Here is a 25,564-nt window from a genome sequence, read left to right as displayed (position 1 = left end):
TTCAAACTATTTTTCAAATATGTTTGTTTTTACGAAAACATTGTATTGGCGACACTCAAACACGAAAACAAAAACTCAACGAAATCATAAACAAGCCAGCTTTTCAGGAAAAAGTTTTTCCAAAATGTCTAGCGAGATACCGGTTACTGCGTGCCGAATATGTTTCAAGGAAGATGACACAGTAAATAACCGAATAAGCCGTTTACATAAAGAAATTATTTACAAATTGACGCAAAGTCAGGTTCGTAATAAAAACAATCTACTTAGCATTTAAAATACTAAACAACTTATTTTCAGTTTTTTGATGGTCCAAATGTGCCTGCCAACATGTGTAAAGACTGTCTGAATCGACTGTTAGAAGCTAATTACTTTCGCGAATTGATTTTGGACTCTAACAGAACATTTGAACATCTGGTTCGAGCTTTGAAACCACGAGAAGAAGGCCAAAAACTACAAAAGCAGGACACAAAAGAAAATGTACAACGAAAAATTGCACCAAATGAAAAGGTTTTAGGAACAGAGGACGTTCCGGAAGCAACCGAAGAACAAGAAGTGGAAGTATTACTCTCGGACTTTGGAGACACACACGAAGTACTATATAAAATTGAGGAATGTACAGAAGAGGAGCAATTAGGGGAAAATCTGCAAATGCTAGAATACAGTTGTTGCATGTGCACATTTGTTTTCACCTCGGAGGAAGAATTACGTTCCCATTGTCAAAATGAACACACCATCCAACCTTTGAATACGGAGCCGGACGTTAATCAATGTCGATTTTGTTGTACTCATTTTGGCAACACGATCGACGTGTATAATCACAAAACGTGTGAAAATTGCTTCGAGTGCTTCGCAACTAACGAAGATCTCTTGGAGCACTCAAAAACACATGAATTTGACACGCTAGAGGTACAAGCGGTGGAAGTAGCGCGACAACTGGAGCAAGAAACCATTGAATCAAATATGCCGATTGTGATTGTTGATCGTAAGAAATCAAAAGAACGAAGAACCAGCAGCAAACACCTGCCAAAGCAAAAAAGTAATCGAATCGACACAAGCACGTTGTCGCGTGTAACTAATTTCTTTCCGTGTTGTCAATGTCCCACCTCACTAACATCCGAGTCGGAACGGTCTCAGCACATGCTAAATGGTCACGGTATGTCAACAGATAAGAAGTTCGATCCGAAAAATATGATTTGTGTTTACTGCAATCGTCAATTTGAACGCATGGACCAATACTACAGTCACTTTGAAATTCCCATCCGGAAGCAGAATCGATGCACGAAATGTGGCAGAAATTTCCTATCTGCAGAACTGTTACAACAACACGATATCAATATTCACACCTCTGACACACCATCCTACAATTGCCAAGCCTGCAATATGTCATTTGCCACTTCAAATGCCTACTATTCGCACAACCATCGGCATCACACCACTAAGCCAAAGTACAAGTGTGATATTTGTGGTGACATCCTCATAACTCCTAGCAAGCTGAAGGAACACATGAACGTTCATTTGAATATTAAAAACTTTGTTTGCAACATTTGCAATAAAACTTTCATACGAAAAGACAATTTGCGGAATCATCTTCGAGTTCACACGGGATCCAAGCCATATGCGTGTGATTTTTGTGACAAATGCTTCGGACATTACACAGATATGAAAAGACATCGATATATTCACACTGGCCAATATCCTTTCAAATGCTCGGATTGTGGAAAAGGATTTGTGAAGAAAACGGCCTTGGACACACATGTGAAATTCCATAAGGGCAAACCACACATAGACAAATCAAAGCTTCGCGCAGAAATAGTATGCACAGATGACGAAATTCCAGAGAATGCAGACATGGATGTAAAAATTGTTGTTGTAGATGAAAATTCACCAACAATAGAAAGGGAACACGAGACATAAAATAATCGTTGTGATTTATGATCATACTTTTTTGACTGAATAAAATATTGATTTGTTTAGAGTTTCTATAATATTTTTAATTTTTTTGAAGAAAAATCAAACCTTTTTGTCCCAACTCAGTCATTTTTGAGCAAAAATCCTAATTATAAAATAAAAAAAATCCTCTTTACATGAAAATCGAAATAAATTAAATTTCCTAATCGCTTTGTAAAGGAATCTTCAGAAATAGAATTAATTACAATAATTTTTTCTTTTATTTTCAGGTGAGTGTCAAACAAGAATACACTTAAACTATTCATTGTATAAGTCATTTTTATTTGATTAATTAACAGTAAGTATAGCACTAAAATTCATCTTAATAAAATATATACGAAAAAAATTACTTATTTATTTACATCTTAAACTTAATCTAATTGTTTGTACCTCAATTATTGTAACACGAAAGAAAAAAAAAGTGTTTAAAAACAAATTGTAAATAAATGACAATACACAGTCATTCGTTTTAAAAAATTTGAGAAACCGGAAAATACTGATTGATTGGCGTAAAATGCAAAAATCGGAAGGCAAATATTTCATTAAAATTATCTCATAAATATTCTTACAAATCTATAAATGCATTTTTTAAGTAATCTTTCCTAAAATTTAATATCTACTTATCATTCAAATGATGATACGATCGACAGCTACTTTCACTTGCACTGTTTTCATTTATTAAATCTTCGTGATCTCCATCTTTTCGTTTCCAATTTGAATTACATTTAATTTGTTGATAAAGCTCATCAATTGACCCACTTTCATTCAATGCGTCACTGTCCGGATGACTTTGGTGAGTTATTAGAAAGTCTTGCGAACAGTTTGCATCCTCACTATCATCCTCATCGTCGCTAATTTGAAAATTGAGATTAGCTGCCATGATTATATTCAATTCGTTTTCGGGAGGTGCATAGTAGTCTGTCGATTGAATGGAGATAACAGAATTTTGATATAGCTCGCTAAAATTAGTAGGACTCGAAGTGCGTACATCGTATTTGACGTTGTTAAAATAGTCTGAAAAATCCTGTTGGAGTTGTTCTGCGGGAGGAGGCGCCGGAAATTCATCATTTTCGCAAGTTTTAGATGCTTCCCTACTGGGACTCTGATGAATTTCCGAAGGATTTTTGACTGCAGTTATAACTTCTTCGATAATATCGTCGTTAATTAGATCTGCACAAGAAATTGACTTTGTCTTTGTCTCCTCATACAGTATTTCTTGATTGTTCTTGATGGTTGGAAGGTCAGTTAAACTCTTCCATTTGTCCTTTGATAAATGATTGTCAAAAACGTGCATACTTCCTTCCTTAACGGTCACATGATTTGTTATTTCATATGCTGCTGACACATATGCTTCTCCTTTCTCTAATTTCATGACTGTATTGAGGGAGTCATTAAGTGAATCACTACTTCTCACAGAGCCTGAAGGTGATTTTTGCAACACCGGCAAGCCGCAAGTATTCATAGCTGATAACGGACTATTTAGTGTTAAAACTAGACCATTAGAACTAACAGGCTCTAACTCAAAATATGTTGGCTCTTGTTTGGTTTCTGTCTCTTGTCTCCGGATTGGCGAGTTTACGTACTGCGGGCTTTCGCTTCGATGCTTATCCAATACTTGCTTAAGTGGACTTCCAATACTTGCTTCTTCTTCCGGAATTTCCACTAAAGGAGACCTTTTTTGCTTGTCATCCATTTTGAGTGTATCTGTTTCATGTGGACTTTGATCTTCCTCCGGAATGCTCGAATAAAAGTTCATATTTGACTCAAGATTGTTAACTTTTTTACCAGCGAGCCGAAGTCCATCGTGACATACATTCATAAACAATTCCGAATCGCTTTCTGATAATAACGAATGATGTCCAACAAATTGGTTTCGTGTCTCTTTATTATTATACGAATCTTGTATCATCTTATGGTTCATACTTATATTTGTATTATTTACTTTTGTCCCAGACCCAAGCATCTCACTGTAATTGGCTTTTCGATAACCACTCATTTTTACTGGACAACCCATAACCGATGAAATGTCACTGCTGGCATCTCCAGCGAAAAGTTCCTGTCTTCGCTGAATCTCTATATTATTTTGTTTTTGAAGACGTTTTTGTTTTCTAAAAAATTTCCTCGCAACATGACTTTGATTCGGATTGTAAAATATCTCGGAGTTATTTGTTTCCGATTCGTTTATTGTTAAACGAGATGCCATTGTACCCATTGAGTTATTGTTGTGAACAAATTGCTGTCGGTGCATCATCACTAAGTCGTCTTTCTTCAGAGATCCATTAGTAATACTTACGGGCCGTGTTTTGGAACATTGACTGTTCGAACGAGATATGTTAGCTTGATACACGACAGTTGGAGCAGTTGTCGCTCCTAAAGTTCCTCCTGATAGATTTCCTCCCGTATTGTAGTCAGACTTTGTAAACATCACCATATTTGCAGGACGACATGTGTAGCCTCTATTTCCTTTGTATCTACAATTAATCGTGCTCCATATCAGACGAACGTCTGCTCGCGTTATTCCAAAGAAGAATAATATAAATAGGCCCAATATGGTTGATAAAATGGCATAAGCAATGCTAAAAATTTCCTCGTCAAACAACAAATGTTCAGAAAATGGCCTGGCAACTGCAACAGCGCCTACAATCCATGTTCCAAGCACAAGCACCAGGACAATCACGTGAGATTTTATCTGAGCACGTAGCGAGTGTTCGATGTCATCGCTATGGCCTCCAGTTGTTCGTTGTGTACTCATACTCGTGCTACGGTTCATGCCATTTCGCCGATCATATTCAAGGTCGGTGTTTTCGTTTGTCATTTGAGCACCTTCTGACATGTTTAGGCTTACTTCACGAACTTTCAAACTAAATTGTATCCGCATAGCTGTGATTACGATGTATGAAAGTATTACTAGAGTAGGAACAAATATAGCACTGATAGCTGGACCGGCTCGCATAAAACAGAAATGATAACTTGCATACTCCTCCATATTGATAGCACCTAAAAATTAATAAAGAGTAAGAATTGAAAATGTTTGCACAAAAAAAATAATTAATAAATACCTGATAAACCACATATGATTAATCCAATTCCCCATCCAACAAAATACAATCCTGATATGGGTTTCTTTTCTCGTCGCGCTTCTGCTAGTTCTTCTGGCAGACGTGTTGGTTTGGCAAAACGTTTGAGAAATTGTGAAAATATTACCGTTATCCACAATAAGACTGATAGAGATAAATAATGCAGAACGATACCAAATACTTGACAGATGTCAAAGCTCTCCGTTTGATATATACCCACAGTAAAAAAGAATACAAGAGCTGATAAAGCAATCCATGTATTAATTAACGAATGCTTTATTCGCCGCGACATATGTATCATATTACCAGCTACCACATACGTTATTATATTTATCCATAAGCAAGCGAATAGTATGAAGCTTCCAACATAAAATCCCGGTGGCGATAGTCTAAATTTTTTGCCAGCACGCTCATCGTCAAAATCATTGAGATAATTGATGTTTTGTATTAGGCCATAATAGCCGAATCTGTTGCATGTGAAGGCAAACATTCCAGAAACGTAGGACATTTGTACAGGTTGACAGCCATGATTTGACCAAACACCAAGTTCATGATCCCACACAACGGGACGTGGTGCACTCTTTTCGTTGTGATATGGTTTTGGACGTAGCATGATGTGAATCGGCTCCGTCAAATTGCCAACAAGATTTTTATACTTTACACCAATCACTGCAGATGTTATGAGAGTGTTTGTTTTATTTTGTGGAAACAGATAGCTGTTGCGAAAAACAGTAATTAACAGACTATCAATGGAGGTGGAATGTAGTTGCATTGTAGTAGGTAGTTGGATAGATGCTTCGATGGTACGTTCATTGAAAGGGATCGTATGGTAATTATTTGGCGTGACACAATCCAATGATCGTCGATTTTGATTGATTTTTATCCAAGTACAAGTTATGCCATGGAAATTTTCACTTGGAATCATAAACATGTCTATTGCATGATTGGGCTGCACTATCAAGGGATTTATAAGCCCAATGTATTCGACTGCGTCAATAAATTTATTGCAAGTCAAATCAATGGCTTGAGCTCGTTGCAACGTTATCCGATTGAGATTCATGACTTGCGAAATGATATCCAGCAGAGTTTTAGCTAATTCGGGTTCTTCGTGTACAAAGGCAAGGTAGTTAGTTATTGTCTTAGATAAGAAAACCAGATCCATTGGATCTGTCAATTGTCCCAAAAATATTTGTGTTCCTGTATAGTTGCTTAATTTTTTTGCACTATCTACGACACTGCCTCGCGCTTCAGTCAAATTCACTGTGGAAAATTGTTGTAATAATCGTGTTGTCTCCATGACATATGGACAAGTTGTTACGTTGAGTGCTTCCCAAGAGCCCTGACTATTACACACATTTTGAGCAGAAGCGCCACTACCATCGTCATGTTGGCACTGAAGTGCAACCGTAGTACCTCTGATTGTCTTTGGCCACGAGTAAACACCCTTATTACTTTTTGTCACTTCAGGCATGCAGTATTGCGTTTTGTTAGAAATTACCAAGACAGTCACATTCCTCGATAAAAGTGTGCTGTCTGACTTAAGTCGACAATCATACGTTCCTGAATGGTTTCGTGTAGCAAACGGTATTCTCATAATTGAATCGATTAATCCCGAGTCGGATGATGGTCCCAATTCGACTGTGACAGAGGTAAATTTTGCCTCAGGATCATGATAAACTATATCTTGAATTGAATCTGGGGAGATAATAGTTTCTGACCAACCCCAAAATACTGGTGAGTGATGTGTAGAATGTAGGTCCTCCGAATCGCGAATACCACCAGCGGCGATTCTGGGTGCACGACATCTTAGTGTCAAAGAGTCACCTTCAAATATCAATTGCGGTGTGTCAGGAATCAGTTGAATTGATCTGTCCAGCGGTGATTCACAGTGCAAATCCTCTCCCACTTTCAACTTGCTCAAAAATTGGTCCTTAAATGCAAGTGGACTAGCACACTTTGGTTTCTGTGGTAACTTAACACTCATGTTTAGCGACCACGGAATTAACCATAACAAATTACAATCGCAAGCAAGTGGATTCACCGAGATATCTAGCATTTTAAGAGAATGCAATCCATCAAATGATCCCTGGTAAATGTGTTCAATTTGATTATTCCGCAGCTTAAGTTTTTCCAGCAATCGCAACTCTCCTAATGATGTTTCATCGATTTCACGCAAGGCATTGAAGCTCAAATCTAACTTTTTCAAGTTGGACATATTCAAAAAGTTTTCAAACTCCAAATAGGATATTTTATTTTTACTCATGTCTCTGAAAGAATATAAAAATAATAAATTAGAAAATTTGGTGTTGATTTTCGATCAATCACTTCCGACACACAGTACAGAAAGAAAAGCGGCACATCAAAGAAACGCTTTTCTACACAATGTACGTGTACATGAACAGAAAAAATATGTACTTACAGATGAGCAATTTGATCCTCGATTTCCCCAAATTGAATCTCTTTGATGCTGATAATTTTGTTTGTCTCCGTGCCACCACATTTCACTATCCACCCGGAATCGATATCAGCGTCATTTTCAAAAGATTTGCCTAAAAATTAAAAAAAAAATAAGAAATATCTCATAAACATGCATCAAAAGAATATTTATTACCATCCGCTGTGCTGGTTGTATCGCTTGACGTTCCTGCTTTTCGGCATGTGCACCGTTCGGGACAAAACGTCTTAGGATTGGCCTTGGCTCCCGTTGTTGTAAATCCAATTAAAATAAATATGAATATGTAATTCATTTTTATCAGTACATCGATATTTTTTTGCTACAAAAGCGTCATTGTTATTTTTATTTCACGGTAATTTGAAATAGGATGATGCGATGTTTTATAACTTAAAACTACTTTGACACTATGAATTATCTCAGCAAAGTATTAAGAACAAAAGTTATGTTTTAATTAATAATTTTACATCATTTTATAAAACGAATTGCAGGTAAAATTCTTCAGAACTTGCTTAAATTTAAATCTGACGAAAAAAATGTCTGAAGTTTGACAGAAGGTAACGACTGTCATATAATTGGCGACTTTAAAAGAACGTTGAAATTTTATTTAATATGATTTTTTCTTTTTTATTTTAAAAAATTATTTACGGTAATAAATGAATTTTTTGGTGAATTTTTAGAGCACTTGGTTTATAAAAGCCCTTGTTACAAACATCGCAGTTGTATTTCCAATTCCCCGTGTGTGACATATGATGAGTTTTCCAATCCGAATAGTGAGCATATGCCTAAAAAGAATCAATTTCTTTAATATATTTCTTTAAATAATATATTTCTTTAAATAAACCTTTTCGCAAAATTCACATTTGTATCTCTTTTCTCTCGAATGCACACGCATATGCAACTTAAGATTACTTTTCAATTTGAATCTTGCAGTGCAGAATGTGCAGACAAAGTTTCTCTCATCAGAATGCGCTTTCAGTTTATGCTCCCTTAGACGACATGGCAGAGTAAAAGTAGCATCGCAGTCATCACAAGGAATGGTTTTTCGAACTTTGTGAATTTTGTAGACATGATCTTTTAGAGATGAGAATTTGTGGTAATTGTTGTCGCAGAAACGGCATCTGAAAATAAGGGGTTCAGTGGAATGTGAGGTCTTTATGTGTGTCTCTAGATTCTGTTGTGATGTATTGCAATATTGACATTGGTATTTTGGTTCCTTTTTCAATGTTTTTGCATCAATTTCTTCAACAGGCTCGCGAATAGAATGTCTGGGTTTCACTTGAATCAGTTTGTGTATTTGGACATTCGTTATTTCGCTCTTGTGTTCATCTTCACTCAATGAATTTGTGGTTTCTGGCTGCAATTCTGAATCAATATCGAGTGTAAAATCGTTTTGAATGATATATTCTTTAACTATCTTAGTGTTCACAGCATCATTACACTCCAGCAGCATTTCTCGCAATATCTCTGCATTTTGCAAATCCTTTGTACAGTCATCACAAATTTTTCTCGGGTAGTCATCACTTATTATAAGCTAGGCCGGAATAAACAATATAAATATATTTTCTTCTTAAAATTTCGAATTTAGTTTAGCCTTTACCTCGATTTGAGCAATATTTTTTATTAAAGTCGCAAATTGATCGATGTCTTTTAATATAAATTCATTTGAACGTAGGCATACTCTACATGTTTGCAACATTTTTATTGTTTTGCTCTTAAAATCAGTTATTGAAATGTTTTGTTTAATGTTGCGACTCTTTTATGGGCGACTTTTAATACAATGACAGTTTTAATTTTTAGAAATATTTTTAAGAAAAAATAGCATTAGCTTTTTGAATTTTTTGATATTGATGTCTTTCTCTGAATTTTTTTCTTACGATTTCAATTATATTTACTCTGAAAAACTATGTATAAAAAATAAAGAAGAACTCAGATTTTTTGTCAATTAATATTTACTAATATTATATTTGAATTTACACTGTTTTAAAAATGAATCTAATTTACTTCAGTACAACTCTAATATTTTGATAATTCCTTTGCTGAAAAATTAAATGAATAAATAAGTAAAAAAAAAAATAAGAAAATAAATTCTAAAATATTCTTACCTATTTCCTGCCATCAAAATATCATTCGTTTTTCGGAAACATACGGTAGATACGAATTCGTTATCGTTGGTCGATGGTGTCTCATAAACATTTGATGCATCCGAATTAGTAAATTTGTAGCTGAAGAGTTTTGTTGATAAATCTATAAAACAATTGTTAAGTATTCTGTGTGTGTAAACGAAATTGCTGCAGCTTACCTTTGTAATAAACGCACAACGAGTTGTCTTCGCTGCCACAAGCAATGTAGCCGTTAGAAGCGCATGAAAGACCCACAAAGTTTTTATCATTTATGTGTCCCACGTATGAACGTCGACACACGGTCGAACTATTCGAGCTGATGTCCCACAATTTTAGCTGACCATCAGTTCCAGCCGAAACTAATTCAGTCGCACTTAGGAACTTGACATATGATACAGCTTTTTGATGTCCCTTGAAGATGCACAGAGGCTCGCGCATTTGTCTCAAATCGTAGTAATATACGTTGTGGTCCGCACTTCCGATGGCCAAATGAGTACTTGATGCCCTATTGAACTTAACGGAACAAATATTTGCCTTCGCTTCCAGTGAGGAAATTGAATGTGAGCAATTCAAAGACCAAAATTTGGCACGTGCATCGTCCGATCCTGATACCAAAAGTTTCGTGTCGACCTCATTGAAATCTACACTCCAACAGCGTTTGTCGTGCTCTTGAAATGTTTGTTTACGCGTACCAGAATGAACATCCCATATTGTAACGATTCCCTCATAATCACTCGATGCCAAGACTTCCTAAAATTTCATAGTTATTATATTAAAATATATAAATATATTTTTAAATTTAGTATGCCAAACTTTACCTTTAGAAATGGATTCCACGAGACATTACTAATTTTGCTATTGCAGGCCATTTCATATACTGGGTATTTTATGTCCACATTTGCATCTCGCACAGCTGAATAAAAGTCAAAAATTTTGATACGTTTTGTGACTCCAGCAACGGCAAAGTATTCATTATCTTTATCAAATTCTACAGAAGACACGATGTTTGAAGTTTGACTAAAATCATTGCCGTAACTTAAGGTAGCCAGGCATCTCAAATCGGTGTATTTTGAAAAACTGATTAACGACTCGCGAAACTTATCCAGTCCAGGATCGATATCAGACAACTTCTGTGCTCCTTTCATTTTGTCTATGTTGAGTTCTGTATTGCCAAACAATGGATCAACACATCGTTCTCTACAATCTAAATATATTTTGGTTACATCGTCAAAGTGCGAAAATATACGTTTCTTTCGTATCTTGAATCTGGCATATGCCTGGGTTCGCAAAGGTTTATTAAAGCCCACAACAGATTGTTCCTCAGTTGTTTTCTGACTGGTTTCTCCCATGTCTAGCTGCTGTTCTTTCTCCTCTTCATCGTGTAAGTTTTGTGGATTTGTAGCACTTTTTGGCAGTACCTCGTCGTCCAAGGAAACACCAAGAAAATTCTTGATCAAGCTGATGTCTTCCTCTATCTGGAGAATTTGTTTCTGTATTTGTTTGTGCATATCCACCTTCATGTTGAGCAGATGATTGAGGAAAGCCAATAACAATTTGTTTTGAATTGCATCGGACTCAAACTGCATTTCCAGTCGTTTCTCCTTCAACAACTCTAGTAAATGCTCAACGTCTGCAAGTGCCATGTTTTTTGTAGATTTCATCAAAACCTCTTTGATTGAGCTATCTTGATGTAGGCTTCCTTCTCGCATTCTCGATTCCAGTTCTTTTTCCAACTTGAACTTTTGCACAATCTCATTCAACATCAAATTCGGAATTATTTGTTCTTTGATAAGTACCGTATTGCAAATCGGACACCGCTTATTTTGCTCGAAAGTTTTGGTGATGCAATTGTAGCAAAATGAATGTCCGCAACTCGTAATGTGGCCATCCTTTATCCAATTGAAGCAAATCGGACAAGTGTAAATGTTGTCCAACGACTGTGAGCTCATCTAGTTAAATTTTAATTAATAAAAATATGTCTTTGAATGCATTAACTATTTACCTCTTATTTAATCGAATTTTTCACTTATTTTATAAGGCTAACATGAATCTTTAATTCGAATTGATATGCTTAAGCTACGTTTTTTTCCTTTTGTTTTTGTTTTGATTTTAATGAGAATTACTTTCACTGGCGACACTTTCTCGTGAGACTCACCATGGAATAAATGACATTTTCTATGAATTTGTATTTCAAAACCTATAAACACAATATTTTAATATTTTGAAATCAGAAGAAAAATTATTTTTTTTTTAATTTTGTATTTATTTGTTGAAGTAAGTTCAAGTAAATTGAAAGATAAAATTCATGTAGACTTTTTCATCCCACTGATTATAGATGAGGGGGAGAAAGACAAAATTTTTAAAATTAGTTGGATCGACCTATGAAGTTGATGTGCGACAAACAAAAAAAATAAATAAATTCAAAATCTAGTTAAATAAATTAAATATTTACTACGAGAAAAATGGAAGAAGAAACTATGGAAACACTGGATGATATTTGCCGAATTTGTCTGAAACAGGATGAAAGAGTTGTTAATGGTCTGGAAGACTGGTTAGAAATAATTGAAGTAATATCTCAAGTTAAAGTAAGGCTTTTGTTTTACCTCCTTTTGATAGGTTTTCATTTTGAATCATTTTAATTACTTACAAAGGTAGTTTACAATGAAGGATATCCTGAAAAGATTTGTGATGAGTGTGTTAAGCAATTGAGTACAGCGAATGCCATTCGAAATTTAATTATTCAAAACAATGAGTATTTTCTAAAGACAGAGTCGGAAATTGTGGATTATATTGAAAAAGGAAAAAAAGTGGTGGACGATGAATTATATTTAGAAACAAAAGATTTAACGGACTACACTGTGATGGAAGAAATTGTGGAAAACGAGGAGGACTTAGACTTTTCTTCGATTGAAATATTGGAAAATGTGAAATTGCGCACTAGCCCGGGAGAATATCGGTGTTGTATTTGCAATAAAATATTTACAGATGTACAAGCTCTAGAGACTCATTGTGGAGATAGTCACAAGAAAAATATTAGTTGTGCAGATTTGATCAGTGAAATTCATTGTTTAGTGTGCAACAGAAATTTTAATACATTGGATAAACGAAATCGTCACAGAATTTGTATGTATTGTAACAAGTTTTTTGCCACTTCAGAAACCTTTCTTATCCATAGTCAGAAAAAAATTTGCCTCAGCTCGTCAGAAAAAGTGCCAAAGTCGGTAAACGCATTTAAACAATATGGATGCTGCAAATGTCCTTTAATTTTTAAAAACGATGACGCTTGTAAAGCACATTTTAGCGAAAAGCATTCGGATGAGGCATACACGGGAAATGCAACTGCAACAGTTTCATGTAATTATTGCTCAACTCCTTTTGCACTAAAAGTCGATCTTCAAAAGCACCTGAAAGCACCACGGTTAAAGGTTTACACTTGCGACCAATGTGACGAAAAACTGTCCAGCTTCCCGAAATACAAACACCACATGGAAACAGTGCATAGCAACACTGAATTCGCTTGTGACGAATGCGATAAAGTCTATGACCGAATCGAATCGTTACGTTACCACAAGTACCTGAATCACAACGAGAGAAATCATCATGTGTGTCCTGATTGCGGCAAAACATTCAAAAAGAAAATAAGTTTTATTGAACACCGAAACATCCACCTAGGAATAAGGCCTCATATTTGTGTTATTTGCAAGAGTGGATTTACATCAACCGGCGCTTTGAGGTGAATTAAGTTCTGCTTTTTATAATAACATATGTATCGAATATTTTTTATTTTGCTTAGGACTCATATGAGATCACATACGGGCTCAAAGCCATTCAAATGCAAATTCTGTCCCAAGCGATACTCTCACTATTCAGGTAATAGACCAAGTGCCATGAAATGAAATATGATGCCAAGTCAAGTAAATTTTTTAATTTTTTCAGATATGAAACGTCATTCTTATATACACACAGGGAATTTTCCGTTCGAGTGTGAAACTTGTAAGAAAGGATTTGCTAAGCGAAGTGCACTACTCACGCACCAAGGAACACATGAAAACAGATAGAATTAAAATTTTTTATTAATCTACGAACTATCTTTTTATTTATTATTTTATATATTCATTTTAACAATTATGCCTTTTTATAAGATATTTACTCCATTTTTACTCCATTTCTTTCATCTTCCGTCTCATCATCTTTCATCTTCCATGTTTCTTCCATCTCAATTTTCGTTAGAATTAAAGGATTTTTTTTGTTATGATTTTTTATGTGCGTTTCATAGGCAGATTTCTTGGCGAAACCTTTATCGCAATGAGAACAAACGAATGGATACTCGCCGGTGTGTGTGTATCTGTGTCGCTTCAAATCAGTAAAGTGGCTGTAACGCTTCTCACAATCAGTGCATTGATACGGTTTCTCTCCTGAAAAAGTAAACCATTAGTTTTAATAATTTTTTTGAAGGATAAGACCGCTTAAAATGTTGGTCAAAATTTGTAAGCAAGCGACAGAAAATTCAAAAGAAAATGTGGGGCGGTCATATTGATTAAAAAAAAACTTACCCGTATGTTTTCTTAAATGCGCTTGTAAACCAGTTCTCCTTGCAAATGCCGACTCGCAATGTGGACATTGATAGGTCTTTATTCCATAATGAGAATTCATGTGTTCCTTCCAGAAAGCCTTACGATGGAAAGTTTTGTCGCACTTATCGCAATAAAAGTTTGAGCGAATATCGTGCATAATGTATTTATGATGGTTCAAACTCATTTGTCTGTGATAAACCTTATCACATTGGTCACACTCGAAAATGTGTTGGCCAACATGTTGTGTATCGAAATGCTTCCGAAGTTGGAATTGCGAAGGGAAAACCTCGTTGCACCCTTCAATGTCACAAGCATACTCTTCTGTACGTGGCGCATTAATGTGTTTTAACATATCTTGTCTGTTTTCGAAGGATGTATTACAGAGGAAACAGGCATGACCCCAACATTCCGCGTCATTCACCGCTTCAGGATGCTTCAAACTGAAATGTTCCTTTATCTCGGCTTTGGTATTGGACTCTATGGGACACTTACAACAACCATATTTGGCTTTACGTTTACGCTCTCGATTCTTTTCACGTTCAATTGTGATCGCCGATTTTTCATACACGCGCTTTTTCCTTGGTTGAGTGGGATCAAAACCGATTTGCTGGGTTTCAACTTTAAGAATGACCTCCGTACTTCCCTTGATTTCCAGGTCGTTTGACGGATCTTCTATATAAACATATTCATTGTCCAGATATTCCGTATCCATTTGATCTAGATGGACTTCCTCTTGATGTTGCACCAGCTCTTCGTCACTGAAGAATGTCTCTAAGCATTCTTGGCACGTTCGGTGTGCCGCCTTGTCTGTTACATTTTCGAATAATTTCATGCAGGACAGGCATCTTTCATTTTCTACATCCGGCTCGTGTTTCATGTATTCCCACTTGTGAACGTTAGACCGATGTTCAATGAGAGCATTTACGTCGTCCAAAAATATGCTGCACATGCAACACACAACTTCACCGCCGGGCACTTTAAGCTCATATATTATTTCTTGTTCATCAGCTTCGTCTTCGTTCGTTTGACCCTCGTCCAAGTTAATTTTCTCATTTAGTAAATCACTGAACAATGTTACGCTTTCCAGACATCTTTTTCTTATTTCGTTTCCCACTTCCAACATGTTGAAGCAACCCTTGCAGACCTGATTGGGAAGGTGCTCATTTTGCTGCAACTACAAGAAATAACAGAAAAAATTTTAATGTTAAAAACGTAAACACACAATTTTTTCTAATTGCATACCTGAATTTGTGCTATACTTTGCACGAGTTCTTGGCAACTTTCCACTGTGCACTGCAAGTTCACATTGTCCTTGAAACAAAGACGACACATTAACGGATTTATCTCAATTTTTATGCTCATTTTGGCTTGATTTTTTATGATATTTCATCGAAGTGCGTCGCTTGCAAAATGGAGGCTTATTATGTCAAAAAATGACAGTTGAAAAAAAGCGCCCTCTTTCTCACTGCTTACTTTTGCACCATTTTCCTCCAAGCAGTTTGAAAGCACTGCCACTATGACACCATTTTCCTCCAAGCAGTTTTGAAAGCAAATGCTTACTATCGCCCTCTCACTCTTTTTTATCTTCTCTCTCGCTCTGTCCGGCCTCTGAGTGAGAGAGAAGATAAAAAAGAGTGAGAAGGCGATAGTAAGCATTTGCTTTCAAAACTGCTTGGAGGAAAATGGTGCAAAAGTAAGAAGTAAGCGAATGAATGAGCAGGCTTGGCGAGTTTTTTAATTGCCAACGTTGAACTTTAAAATTAGGTAAATTGTATTTTTCCAATCGAAAATTTATTTATAAAAAATTGGGGATAAAAAATGAACAATATTTTCACATGACACAGTATCTGTATGTGTTAAAAAGAAAATTAGTCAAATTAAAACCAAAATCATTTTGTTTATGCATGCGGATTTTTCACAACGAATGCCAACATGTCTCTTTGCAATATGAAACCATCGAATGATTCTGTTCCGTCTTCGTTTTTCTTTACAACGGCCAGGAATTGCTCCTTCTGGAGAGCACGAGAGATGCGTCCAAGGGATGTGTCATATCGAGCTTTCGTCAATTGATGGAAGAATGCGTCCTTTTTAATGGCTTGTTTCAACGTAAGTTTACCATTTACGAGTGCCGCCAATAAATGTGCAGACGTAACGTATCCAAACGGCTTGTTGCTTGCGTCCAAAACCATGGCACAATACAAATCATTATCTTTTAGATAGTTGGCAACTTCTTGACATGTCATATTAACGTTGACTGTGTTTCTTTTGACCAAGTCAAGAGAGTTTCCGAGTTTCGTGTCCCACCAGGGGAAGCCAGCTACATTTTCGGGGTCTTTAAGATTGCGAATCTCCATCCAAGTGTCCTGCACGAATTTTGTCATGTAGTTGCGAATGTTATCTGGAAGAAGAACTACGCATTTTTGACCTTTCTTCAACTTTTTGGCGGCTTTCAGGGCGCAAGCCATTGCCCCTCCACTACTTCCTCCGCACAAGAGTCCCTCTTCCTTAATTAGTCGTCTTGCCATCGGAATGGCATCTTTATCAGTTACCTTTATCCAGGTATCGACAACGCTGCGATCCAACACAGTCGGGATGAAATCATAACCGATTCCTTCTACCTCATAAAAGGTGGTCGAAGTGTTGTTTAACTCTTCTGGCTGTGCCAAAATTGAGCCCTCGGGATCGACACCTACAATCTCACACGAAGGCACTACTTCTTTGATACGACGAGCAATGCCAGATACCGTTCCACCAGTTCCTGCGCCCAAAACTGCCATGTCTATTTGATTGTCGAGCGCCCACAAAATCTCGGATCCTGTTGTATCGTAATGCGCCAATGGATTTCCCGCATTCGTGTACTGATTAAGAATAACCGAGTTTGGAATAGTTTTTTGAATTTTTTGAGCCACTGCAATGAGACCGGCTTCGTCGTCGAACGCTGCTTCCGTTGGAGTTCGGATGATTTCTGCACCTAAAGCAGTCAAAGTTCCAACCTTCTCATCGGACATTTTTAATGGCATAACAATGATACATCGGTAACCCTTGACAGCTGAAGCCATTGCTAGTCCGATGCCAGTGTTTCCTATCAAAAAAAAATGTATAACATTAATTCAACGTAAATATAAATATAAACTTTTTAAATTTCCTAACCTGAAGTCGGCTCAATAATGGTATATCCGGGCTTTAAAAGTCCCTTTTCCTCTGCGTCAAGAATCATGCGATAACCAATGCGATCTTTGACGGAGCCGCCGGGACTCAAGAACTCGCATTTCACATACATATCACACTCGATACCCATTGACTGTGGTATGCGGTTCAATTTGACCAAGGGTGTCGATCCAATAGCATGTAAGATATCCGGAAGTATTTTTGGTTTTTCCTTAACGAAGGAACGTACACTATGAGGATTAGTTTTCATCAAAGCAGCATCTTCGCGAGCCTTTGTATGCCATGTACACGCAGAAGGTTTATCTGGGCGCACAAAATTCTTCAAAGGCATTGCATTGATTTCGTCCAAGTTGACGGCAATCGAATTTGCTTTTGTATCTGGCATGTTTAATTTTTTTTTTTTGTACAATTTTAGCTTTATAGATAGTGTAGAGTTTAAAAATTATACTCTATAGTCGAACAGAAAACTGAAGTGACTTTTTGAGTTAAAAAATACGTCTGCTTCGCAACACGGCAGAAACTCAACTAATGCTGGATCCACAATTTGTTTCCAATCGTACTTCAATATGGGATGTTCACGTGTGTAGATTGAGTTGTAATGCGTAGTGTGTTATATTTAAATTGTATATTATCATCGACAAAAGTACTCGTATATATTTAGTAATTCACTTCTTATGGTGCTTTGGCTTGTACGACCGAATAAAGGGTACTCTCAGTCTCTCTTTTAATTTTTCTTTTCGTTTTTAACAAAGTTATTTAGAATTATTAGGACAAAAATAATACAATGGCCTTGAAATTCCTTTATCACTTGTAGAAGCTCTAATGTTGATAATTGATTCCTGTACATAGCTATTAACAGAGGTGATAAGATTTTTCAATTGGAACATGTTTTAAACGACGAATTTAAGTTGTTTTTATACCAAAGCTGCAAGCATGTCGACACAAACCATTCTTTAGCGGCAACGAAAATGTAGGGTCAATATGGTTGTACGACAAAAGGGTATCAAAATACAAAGCTAAGCAAAAAATCATTTTTAAAGTACTTTGCAAATCTCAAAAAAATTACTCCAAAGACCCCCAGGTCTCAAAATATAACACGTTTAGTTCCTTTTTCATAAAGCATTGTTAATTTATTTATTTATATTTATACTTATACTTATGCACCTGGAGGTAAGTGTGTTGGTAAGAATAGAATTTTTAAACGTGTTTGTGATTTTGAACTTCATGTAAGTAAACGTGTCAGTTTCTCTTGAATTAAAATGTTTATAATAATAATTCAATTTGAATATCATGCATTTTTTTCAATAATGTTTTAATGATGATATCATCAACATGAGGAAGCAAAAAAAAGAGCAAAGAGAAATTAGTAAGAAAATTCTATTTTCATGAGTACATCATCGTCTATCGGCATTGTTATCCACTTTATTTTCTTGTTGATTGTAAAATTGTTTCGCACCTAAGATAAATTAAAGATAGTCCAGTAAATATATCAAACAATGTATTCTCACCTACAAAGGACCTATCCAGCGAACAGGTACATGTCAACAATTTACAAAAAAAAAATGTTTTTCCAAAATTATTCTACTTTTTCGCACTCTCTTATGTCAGACTCGCTGTCACCACGGACGGCAGTTTAACGAAAAAAAAACAAGATTTTATATTCGCAAAATATATTAATTTGATCAAACTAGGTGTGAAAAATGCGAAATAACATGTGCTCTCTAATTAAGATCATGCTTGTCTTTCGTTTGATATAAACCTACCTATATGAAAATTATTTGCAAATAAATTTCGTTATGAAAGTAATAAACAATAGTAAAAGTACTAATCTTGATAGTCCGAATGTTTTGTGATTAGATTTGAATATTTAGAGTAGGGCAATATATTTATAATATTGGTACAGAAATTAAATTCTACATAACGAACTGAAGAAAATGAGAGATTTTATAAACCTATTATTACCGTGACAAATGAACACCACGAAAAATTCTCAAATTTTCTACTACAATATTTATTCTCACTCAAAAAGCAAATTTTAACGTACTCACTCTTATGCTGATATGACGTACAAATTTTATTCTCTTATCATCATGAGAAGTAGTGAGCTAGACAGTTTATTTGTTTATTTTTTATATATCATTAGACTCCCGCAATCCCGCGAAAGAAAAACTCAAGACTTCTTAGAAGGGAAAAATAAGAAATAATTCAAGTGGTCTAAAAAAGTAATTAAAAGTGTGTTTATTACTAAATATTCAAATTTTAAAAAAAATATTTATTGTGTCAAAGCCACAAGTACTTTTGATTTATTTTCTCTTGAAATGCTATAAAATACTGTGCGTCTCCACCACTTTCGAATCATAACGACCCTCAATCAAAATGAATATACACATTCGAATTGGGAGAATCATATGTTTGTCATGGTCACAAAAATATGCGTTTCAAACACAGAACGTAATTAAAAGACATTTTGCAAAGAAAAATAGGGTGCAGGGTAAGAGGTTAGAGTAATGAGCTAAATCAAAATATAATAAAAATTTTATTAACTATACATCTACGTAAAACATTTGGGTTCTTCTAATAGCACACAATTTTCTATTTATTTTCAGAATCTTTGTTAACCGATCCTTGCATTTGGAGAACATCAAATTCTATGGCTTCGATATGGATTATACTTTGGCGGGTACGTATCGCACTTGTCCAATTTAATAAAATCACGTAATGTCTGTTGACCTTGTGCATCTTTTATTTATATTAATCGTAGAATATAAGTCGCCGCAGTACGAACAACTTGGATTCAATTTGATCAAGAAGCGCCTTGTAGACTTGGGATATCCCAAAGAGATTCTGCAATTTGAGTACGATGCTTCCTTTCCAGTGCGTGGTCTTTGGTTCGACACGCTATATGGAAACTTACTGAAAGTCGATGCTTATGGTAATATTTTGACCTGCGTTCACGGATTTGATTTTTTGAAACAGTAAGTTAATTTTAATAATGAGACCGTCCTAAATGAATGTCAGTAGTTTTGTGTAACTTAATCTGATGATCTAACATACATTTGAATGCAGAAAGCGCAAAAAAAAAACATTTTTTTAGAAGAGTTTTTGAAAAAAAATCTAAATTCTCATTTTTGTATTTCAAAACATAGTTTTTTATTTTGTCCTCATTTTATTTAAAAAAAAATTAAACAAAACTATTGATTTTTCTGAATGAATTTATCCAATCAAAAAATATTTAATCTTAGTTCCCAAATATATGAGCTGTACCCATCCAAGTTCCTTCAGTTGGACGAGTCTCGGGTCTACGTTTTGAATACTTTATTCAATCTGCCAGAGACATATTTGCTTGCTTGCATGGTGGACTTTTTTACTAGTTCACCCGAGTATCAAACGTGAGTGTTCTAAGACTGCGCATTAAATTAAATCATTATCGTAAATAAATTTGTTTTTTTTTTCATATTTGCTTCGTACTTAGGAAGGAGACTGGCGTTGAAGGAGGTGGCCTATTTATGTCATACAAATCAATTTTCCAGGATGTCCGTAATGCTGTTGATTGGGTTCATATTCATGGCGATTTGAAACGTCAAACTGTTGAAAACTTGGAAGAATATGTGAAAAAGGATAATCGTCTTCCAATGGTTTTGTCCCGTATCAAGGAATCGGGAGCCAAAGTTTTCCTTCTTACGAACTCCGATTACAAGTTTACGGATAAAATTATGACGTACCTCTTTGATTTTCCACATGGCGCAAGACTCGAAGATCCGCATCGGAACTGGAGGTCTTACTTTGACTTTATCGTATGTGATGCACGAAAACCCCTGTTTTTCAGTGAAGGTACAATTTTGAGACAAGTGGATACAACAACGGGAGCACTTAAGATTGGAACGCACATTGGTCCAATGCAACAAGGTCAAGTGTATTCTGGTGGAAGTTGTGATGTGTTTACGTCTATGATTAAGGCGAAAGGAAAGGATGTCTTATACGTGGGTGACCACATCTTTGGAGACATCTTGAAGAGCAAAAAAATCCGTGGATGGAGAACTTTCTTAATCGTCCCCGAGCTCGTGCAAGAATTGCATGTATGGACGGACAAGTGTCAATTGTTCACGGAATTGCAGAAATTCGATTGCATGCTCAGTGATGTATACAAAAATTTGGATTCAAGTGCCAAAGAAAAACCTGATATAACGAAAATTCGTGCCTCAATTCGTGATGTGACCCATAAGATGGATATGGCATACGGCATGATGGGGTCACTCTTCAGGTCTGGATCTCGTCAAACTTTCTTTTCTAGCCAAGTGGTTCGTTATGCCGATTTGTATGCAGCAACTTTCCTAAACTTGATCTACTATCCATTTTCGTACATGTTCAGGGCACCAGCGATGCTGTTGCCCCACGAAAGTACAGTCGCGCACGAACAACGTTTCAAAATGGAGGAGCCTACAATTTCACGTTCACGAAACAAAATGTTGGGGAGCTCTCAAACAATTGATGTCACTGACGAAGAAATGCATAATCTTAAGGTATGCTTTATTGCAAGTTTCGAAATATTTATTTAGGTATATGTTTAATATTTTCAATAGATGGATCGTTTATCGGTGCGTGAGCAACTTCCTCATTTGAGACCAAACACTCCAACAACCGTGACCCATACTCACGACGAAGACTACGATCCTGACGAAGAAAGCCCAGACGAGACTAAACAAGCTCAATAAGAAGGATGCAATTGGTTCAGCTTTCTTGTGTAATTCTTCGTCGTTTTGCATTTGTTAGAAACTTGAGAAGAAATATATTTATCCAAACAAACCTTTCTTCTATTAGAGCCCTTTTTCCACATCCTCTCTATACCAAAATATTTGAAATAAAGTTTTTTGTCCCCTAAATATTATTAATTAAACAGCAATATGAACTGGTTGTCATTTAGAAAAAAACCCATAAATCTCTTTATTTTTAATGTAGTTACCGCCTAATATGCCTAATACATAAAAAATGAGAAAAATATTTTTGTCTTTTGGTGTAAAATTTAAAATAGATTTTTGGGTCAAGGGATATTAATTTTAGTTTGATGAATCTGATTCATTGTTATATGCTTAACCACAAATTATCTCAAAATAAGAAACGCACACGTTGATGATGATTTTACATTAGATATATGTTTAAAAATATACACATAGGGCACATCACTTTTTTCAAATAAATGTTTATTAGATATTTAATTCAAAAGTCTGTAAAGAAAATAATTTCAAATAAAATTGATTCATTCAAACACTACTTTGTTTTAAATCACTTTGTCATCGATTACAAGCAATGTAATGAATTGTAAAGGTTTTTGTCGATATTTGTAGGAGCCTCTGGTACAATATCTATCGCATCTCCCTGTGAAAATTAAAATTATGTTGTTTTAAACTTAGTTATTAATGAAATTACTTAGCGCTTTCAGATTTTTTTCAAACTTGTGGATCAAATTAAATAAATGGTTTTGAAATACTTATTCATACAATGTGCCAATCAATATTTTTATAAAAAAATTCCATTAAGATTTGTTAAATTATAAGTTGATTCTAATATATTTTAAGTAAATGTTGAAAAAAATGATAAAAATATCTAAATGTCACAAATTAAAAAACAAAACAATGATTCTATAAAAAATATTTGTAATGAAGATCCAATTTCAACCCAATTCCAAACTAAAGAACTTTATTTTTTTTAAGAATATCAAAATGACGGATACTTTATGAATATTAAACTTTTCAAATGACGCAAAAGACAAAAGTTCTAAATAAATTTGAAACGTTAGCCTATATGATATTAATTACTTACGCTGAATATAACGTCTTTTTGGCCGGACTCAAATTGCCCAAAAAGATCAAATACATGATTTAATTTCCCCTTGGAGCCAAAACTTTTGCCTATTGCTGTAAATGCATGTCGAATGTTATCTCGTGTTTGTCGACTTTCTGCTTTGTTCACGTAAATCTAAAATACATAAAAAATGAAATTTTAGTATATTTCCGTTGAGTTTTAAAGATTTTTCATTTGAAAGCTTTCAATTTGAATAAACGTACTCCATTCGGTAAGCTGTAATCAAAGTTGCACGTCTTATAATCTGATAATGTCTTCTTACTCCAATCTTGACACAAAAGTTGTTTATTTGCACTTTTATACTCATCTAACTTCTTTGAATTGACAATTTGAATTTTAGCGAGCTCTTCAGATGACAACACATTTGGACATTTCGATATTCCACGTTTTGAATTTAAGTATAATGCGGACGTTACTGCACGTACTTGGCTAGAATCAAATTTCAATGAAGAAGAAGGAACATCGCTTTCACCGAAATCCGTATCTACCAAGGCCACAAAGTAATCATCATCAAACTTTTCCGATAGAACCTGTAAAAGATTTTTTTCGTCAGCTTGTTTACTGAGTGACGGTGGAACAACCACGACTTCTGCTTTGCCATTAGATACGGCTTCTAAACATGCCTCGCGACCCTTTTCCACACATTCTAGCTGTGGTCGAATATCTCGTGAGTAAGCAGCTTGTTTTAGCCATTTACATTTTCGCATCTCCACTTCTGAACTCACACAGAATCGAATAACACCCTGTTCGGTTCCATCACGTTCAATCACATCTTTGTAATGAGCATTGAAAAGATGTGCATGAGGCCGAACAACCTCCGAGTTGTTAAATGTAGTCAACGTATCCTTGATAAACAAATGTGCTGCTTCGTCTTTGGTGAGTCGCGTTTTCCCTTTTTCAAAAAACTCACTTAAATATCCCTGGATTATGGGTTTGCGCGAAACGATATCTGCATTTGACATATACGCTTGCCAAGGTCGTTGAGCCCAGCTGCAAGGATTTTGATCAGTAATGGGCGTTCTTCTTCCATCTTCGCACATGTACTCGTAGTTTTCGGCATCACTGGAGATAGAACCAACTTGACCTGCCACAATTGGTATATTAAAGTGCTTCTTCACAAAGTACGTTTTAGTGAATGCTACATCTCCTTGACCTTCAACCACGCATCTAACGGCCCCATCATACCCAGAATACTTATCAGGATAATCGCATTTAGCAGGATCCTCACAGAGTGCGCATAAATTAGAATAACGTTTTTCTGTAAATATGCTTTTCTTTTACCAGATATGATCAAAAAGAAGATTAATTAAACTTACTAAAAACTTCGTTTACCAATCTATCCGGAGACCACTGCCCTGCAATACAAGCTTTTTCGAAAAATAGCGACAAAGCGTCTAGCTCTTTTTCAGTTGATGAAAGTTCAGGATCGTTGGATAATTTTAGAACCCCATTTTTCCGAAGTTTAGTTAGAGGAATCTAAAGCAATAATTTCAATTAGGTAATTAGGAACAGTACAAAACCAGCTCTTACTTTGTATCCAACATTTCGTCCAAATCCTGTATGACAGGATCTTTTTCCTTTCAAATCTTTCAAACTGTGAATATCAGATCCCTTTTTAACTAATATGATTCCATCATATCTAAAAGCTGAATGACTTTCCTCGATAGTTCTAATTTCCTGAACAATATCAAAATCATCATTTTCAAGGTGATAGGCAATATACATATCTTCAGGATCTGCCAGCATAACATCAGCTTCTCGTTTCTTCACATACTCCAGACATTCCATTTGATCCCTGGCAGGAATACAACTAACCCGTTTATCACTCGGATCATTTGCATAAAGCTTCAGACAATCCGCAATATACTTACGAGGAACGCAAAATCTTACTAAAATGACATCAATTAACGTTTCATATAAAAACTAAATGTATGTGTAGTTTACCTTTTTCATCAATTTCGCGTTTATGCAAATTTCTAGAATGAACATTAAGAATCAATATAGATATAAAAATTAATTGTAAATTCATCGTTCTTTGATATAGGTATTAACTCTGATTGGACAAAAATGTGCTGACTCTACAACGATTGAAGCAAGACTGACTCAATACTTAAGAGCCGGTTCACATTTATACACTTTTATTTGTGTAGAAACTAAAAAAGGTTGATTAAGCCTACGAATAATTTAAGAGATAATGAAAAACACAATCAATAAGAGAAATGTGCTTTAAATAAAGACCAGGCTTTTGAATTAATTAAAATGCAACGCAGATGATAAGAATGGGGATTCCCGGTTCAATAAATTAATAAAATTTTTCTTTTAAAATTCGCATAAACAAAGAAGCTATAAACTAAAAACACATTA

The 25,564-nt window shown here is 35.3% G+C and overlaps 8 protein-coding genes across 11 annotated transcripts in view; 3 read left to right on the top strand and 5 right to left on the bottom strand.

Annotated features, from left to right (window-relative positions):
- LOC134834467 (cytosolic purine 5'-nucleotidase) overlaps positions 1–22,229 on the top strand; it is a 39,920-nt gene extending 17,691 nt beyond the window's left edge. For 2 of the 4 annotated variants that reach the window (XM_063849162.1, XM_063849160.1), the window contains exons 2-6: positions 19,948–20,021; positions 20,103–20,316; positions 20,584–20,730; positions 20,814–21,861; positions 21,922–22,229. In XM_063849162.1, coding sequence (XP_063705232.1) covers positions 19,948–20,021; positions 20,103–20,316; positions 20,584–20,730; positions 20,814–21,861; positions 21,922–22,053 — 1,615 coding nt within the window. In that variant the 3' untranslated portion in view covers positions 22,054–22,229. Of the gene's footprint in view, positions 1–18,818; positions 18,876–19,604; positions 19,840–19,947; positions 20,022–20,102; positions 20,317–20,583; positions 20,731–20,813; positions 21,862–21,921 lie in introns of those variants that run through there. The other 2 variants (XM_063849163.1, XM_063849161.1) reach the window with 2 other exon arrangements.
- Positions 20–1,978, top strand: LOC134834581 (gastrula zinc finger protein XlCGF26.1-like). Its single transcript, XM_063849309.1, has 2 exons — positions 20–241; positions 298–1,978. The coding sequence occupies exons 1-2, from the start codon at positions 20–22 to the stop codon at positions 1,912–1,914; spliced, it is 1,839 nt and encodes a 612-aa protein (XP_063705379.1). The 3' UTR covers positions 1,915–1,978.
- Positions 2,194–8,113, bottom strand: LOC134834586 (adhesion G protein-coupled receptor A3). The gene is made up of 4 exons (XM_063849314.1): positions 7,636–8,113; positions 7,444–7,573; positions 5,007–7,291; positions 2,194–4,944 (listed from the first exon to the last, which is right to left on the bottom strand). The coding sequence occupies exons 1-4, from the start codon at positions 7,769–7,771 to the stop codon at positions 2,564–2,566; spliced, it is 4,932 nt and encodes a 1,643-aa protein (XP_063705384.1). The 5' UTR covers positions 7,772–8,113; the 3' UTR covers positions 2,194–2,563.
- On the bottom strand, positions 9,415–11,700 carry LOC134834580 (E3 ubiquitin-protein ligase COP1-like). The gene is made up of 5 exons (XM_063849308.1): positions 11,602–11,700; positions 10,418–11,548; positions 9,779–10,349; positions 9,582–9,723; positions 9,415–9,515 (listed from the first exon to the last, which is right to left on the bottom strand). The coding sequence occupies exons 2-5, from the start codon at positions 11,546–11,548 to the stop codon at positions 9,482–9,484; spliced, it is 1,878 nt and encodes a 625-aa protein (XP_063705378.1). The 5' UTR covers positions 11,602–11,700; the 3' UTR covers positions 9,415–9,481.
- On the top strand, positions 11,955–13,680 carry LOC134834584 (zinc finger protein 271-like). The gene is made up of 4 exons (XM_063849312.1): positions 11,955–12,184; positions 12,251–13,332; positions 13,393–13,469; positions 13,536–13,680. Exons 1-4 carry the CDS (start codon positions 12,062–12,064, stop codon positions 13,655–13,657), a joined length of 1,404 nt encoding a protein of 467 aa, XP_063705382.1. The 5' UTR covers positions 11,955–12,061; the 3' UTR covers positions 13,658–13,680.
- LOC134834583 (zinc finger protein 883-like) lies at positions 13,660–15,588 on the bottom strand. The gene is made up of 3 exons (XM_063849311.1): positions 15,416–15,588; positions 14,153–15,347; positions 13,660–14,014 (listed from the first exon to the last, which is right to left on the bottom strand). The coding sequence occupies exons 1-3, from the start codon at positions 15,533–15,535 to the stop codon at positions 13,746–13,748; spliced, it is 1,584 nt and encodes a 527-aa protein (XP_063705381.1). The 5' UTR covers positions 15,536–15,588; the 3' UTR covers positions 13,660–13,745.
- On the bottom strand, positions 15,943–17,896 carry LOC134834469 (cystathionine beta-synthase). Its single transcript, XM_063849165.1, has 2 exons — positions 17,324–17,896; positions 15,943–17,255 (listed from the first exon to the last, which is right to left on the bottom strand). The coding sequence occupies exons 1-2, from the start codon at positions 17,724–17,726 to the stop codon at positions 16,072–16,074; spliced, it is 1,587 nt and encodes a 528-aa protein (XP_063705235.1). The 5' UTR covers positions 17,727–17,896; the 3' UTR covers positions 15,943–16,071.
- A 344-nt stretch (positions 22,230–22,573) lies between the features above and the next one.
- LOC134834468 (transferrin) lies at positions 22,574–25,279 on the bottom strand. The gene is made up of 6 exons (XM_063849164.1): positions 25,145–25,279; positions 24,731–25,089; positions 24,517–24,676; positions 23,404–24,458; positions 23,159–23,314; positions 22,574–22,714 (listed from the first exon to the last, which is right to left on the bottom strand). Exons 1-6 carry the CDS (start codon positions 25,227–25,229, stop codon positions 22,637–22,639), a joined length of 1,893 nt encoding a protein of 630 aa, XP_063705234.1. The 5' UTR covers positions 25,230–25,279; the 3' UTR covers positions 22,574–22,636.
- Between the last annotated feature and the right edge of the window lie 285 nt (positions 25,280–25,564).

The sequence above is a fragment of the Culicoides brevitarsis genome, chromosome 3 (genome assembly GCF_036172545.1).
Source record: "Culicoides brevitarsis isolate CSIRO-B50_1 chromosome 3, AGI_CSIRO_Cbre_v1, whole genome shotgun sequence".
NCBI classification, from domain to species: domain Eukaryota; kingdom Metazoa; phylum Arthropoda; class Insecta; order Diptera; family Ceratopogonidae; genus Culicoides; species Culicoides brevitarsis.
This window is presented reverse-complemented; position numbering and strand designations above follow the sequence as displayed.

What these genes read in the sequence shown, in the direction of transcription:
- LOC134834468 (XM_063849164.1), bottom strand. Translation starts at nt 25,229, where the DNA reads ATGAATTTACAATTAATTTTTATATCTATATTGATTCTTAATGTTCAT. An exon ending in ATTACAGCTTACCGAATGGA is followed by an intron (nt 23,315 to 23,403) that starts GTACGTTTATTC and finishes TATGTATTTTAG; the next exon opens with ATTTACGTGAACAAAGCAGA. An exon ending in AAAAAGACGTTATATTCAGC is followed by an intron (nt 22,715 to 23,158) that starts GTAAGTAATTAA and finishes TAATTTTCACAG; the next exon opens with GGAGATGCGATAGATATTGT.
- LOC134834583 (XM_063849311.1), bottom strand. Translation starts at nt 15,535, where the DNA reads ATGAGCATAAAAATTGAGATAAATCCGTTAATGTGTCGTCTTTGTTTC. An exon ending in AAAGTATAGCACAAATTCAG is followed by an intron (nt 15,348 to 15,415) that starts GTATGCAATTAG and finishes TATTTCTTGTAG; the next exon opens with TTGCAGCAAAATGAGCACCT. An exon ending in GCATTTAAGAAAACATACGG is followed by an intron (nt 14,015 to 14,152) that starts GTAAGTTTTTTT and finishes TTACTTTTTCAG; the next exon opens with GAGAGAAACCGTATCAATGC.
- LOC134834580 (XM_063849308.1), bottom strand. Translation starts at nt 11,548, where the DNA reads ATGAGCTCACAGTCGTTGGACAACATTTACACTTGTCCGATTTGCTTC. An exon ending in CGTGGAATCCATTTCTAAAG is followed by an intron (nt 10,350 to 10,417) that starts GTAAAGTTTGGC and finishes ATGAAATTTTAG; the next exon opens with GAAGTCTTGGCATCGAGTGA. An exon ending in ATTTTGATGGCAGGAAATAG is followed by an intron (nt 9,516 to 9,581) that starts GTAAGAATATTT and finishes TTAATTTTTCAG; the next exon opens with CAAAGGAATTATCAAAATAT.
- LOC134834469 (XM_063849165.1), bottom strand. Translation starts at nt 17,726, where the DNA reads ATGCCAGATACAAAAGCAAATTCGATTGCCGTCAACTTGGACGAAATC. An exon ending in CATTATTGAGCCGACTTCAG is followed by an intron (nt 17,256 to 17,323) that starts GTTAGGAAATTT and finishes TTTTTTTGATAG; the next exon opens with GAAACACTGGCATCGGACTA.
- LOC134834581 (XM_063849309.1), top strand. Translation starts at nt 20, where the DNA reads ATGTTTGTTTTTACGAAAACATTGTATTGGCGACACTCAAACACGAAA. An exon ending in ACAAATTGACGCAAAGTCAG is followed by an intron (nt 242 to 297) that starts GTTCGTAATAAA and finishes ACTTATTTTCAG; the next exon opens with TTTTTTGATGGTCCAAATGT.
- LOC134834584 (XM_063849312.1), top strand. Translation starts at nt 12,062, where the DNA reads ATGGAAGAAGAAACTATGGAAACACTGGATGATATTTGCCGAATTTGT. An exon ending in AAGTAATATCTCAAGTTAAA is followed by an intron (nt 12,185 to 12,250) that starts GTAAGGCTTTTG and finishes TTACTTACAAAG; the next exon opens with GTAGTTTACAATGAAGGATA. An exon ending in ACATCAACCGGCGCTTTGAG is followed by an intron (nt 13,333 to 13,392) that starts GTGAATTAAGTT and finishes TATTTTGCTTAG; the next exon opens with GACTCATATGAGATCACATA.
- LOC134834586 (XM_063849314.1), bottom strand. Translation starts at nt 7,771, where the DNA reads ATGAATTACATATTCATATTTATTTTAATTGGATTTACAACAACGGGA. An exon ending in TACAACCAGCACAGCGGATG is followed by an intron (nt 7,574 to 7,635) that starts GTAATAAATATT and finishes TTTAATTTTTAG; the next exon opens with GCAAATCTTTTGAAAATGAC. An exon ending in GAGGATCAAATTGCTCATCT is followed by an intron (nt 7,292 to 7,443) that starts GTAAGTACATAT and finishes ATATTCTTTCAG; the next exon opens with AGACATGAGTAAAAATAAAA.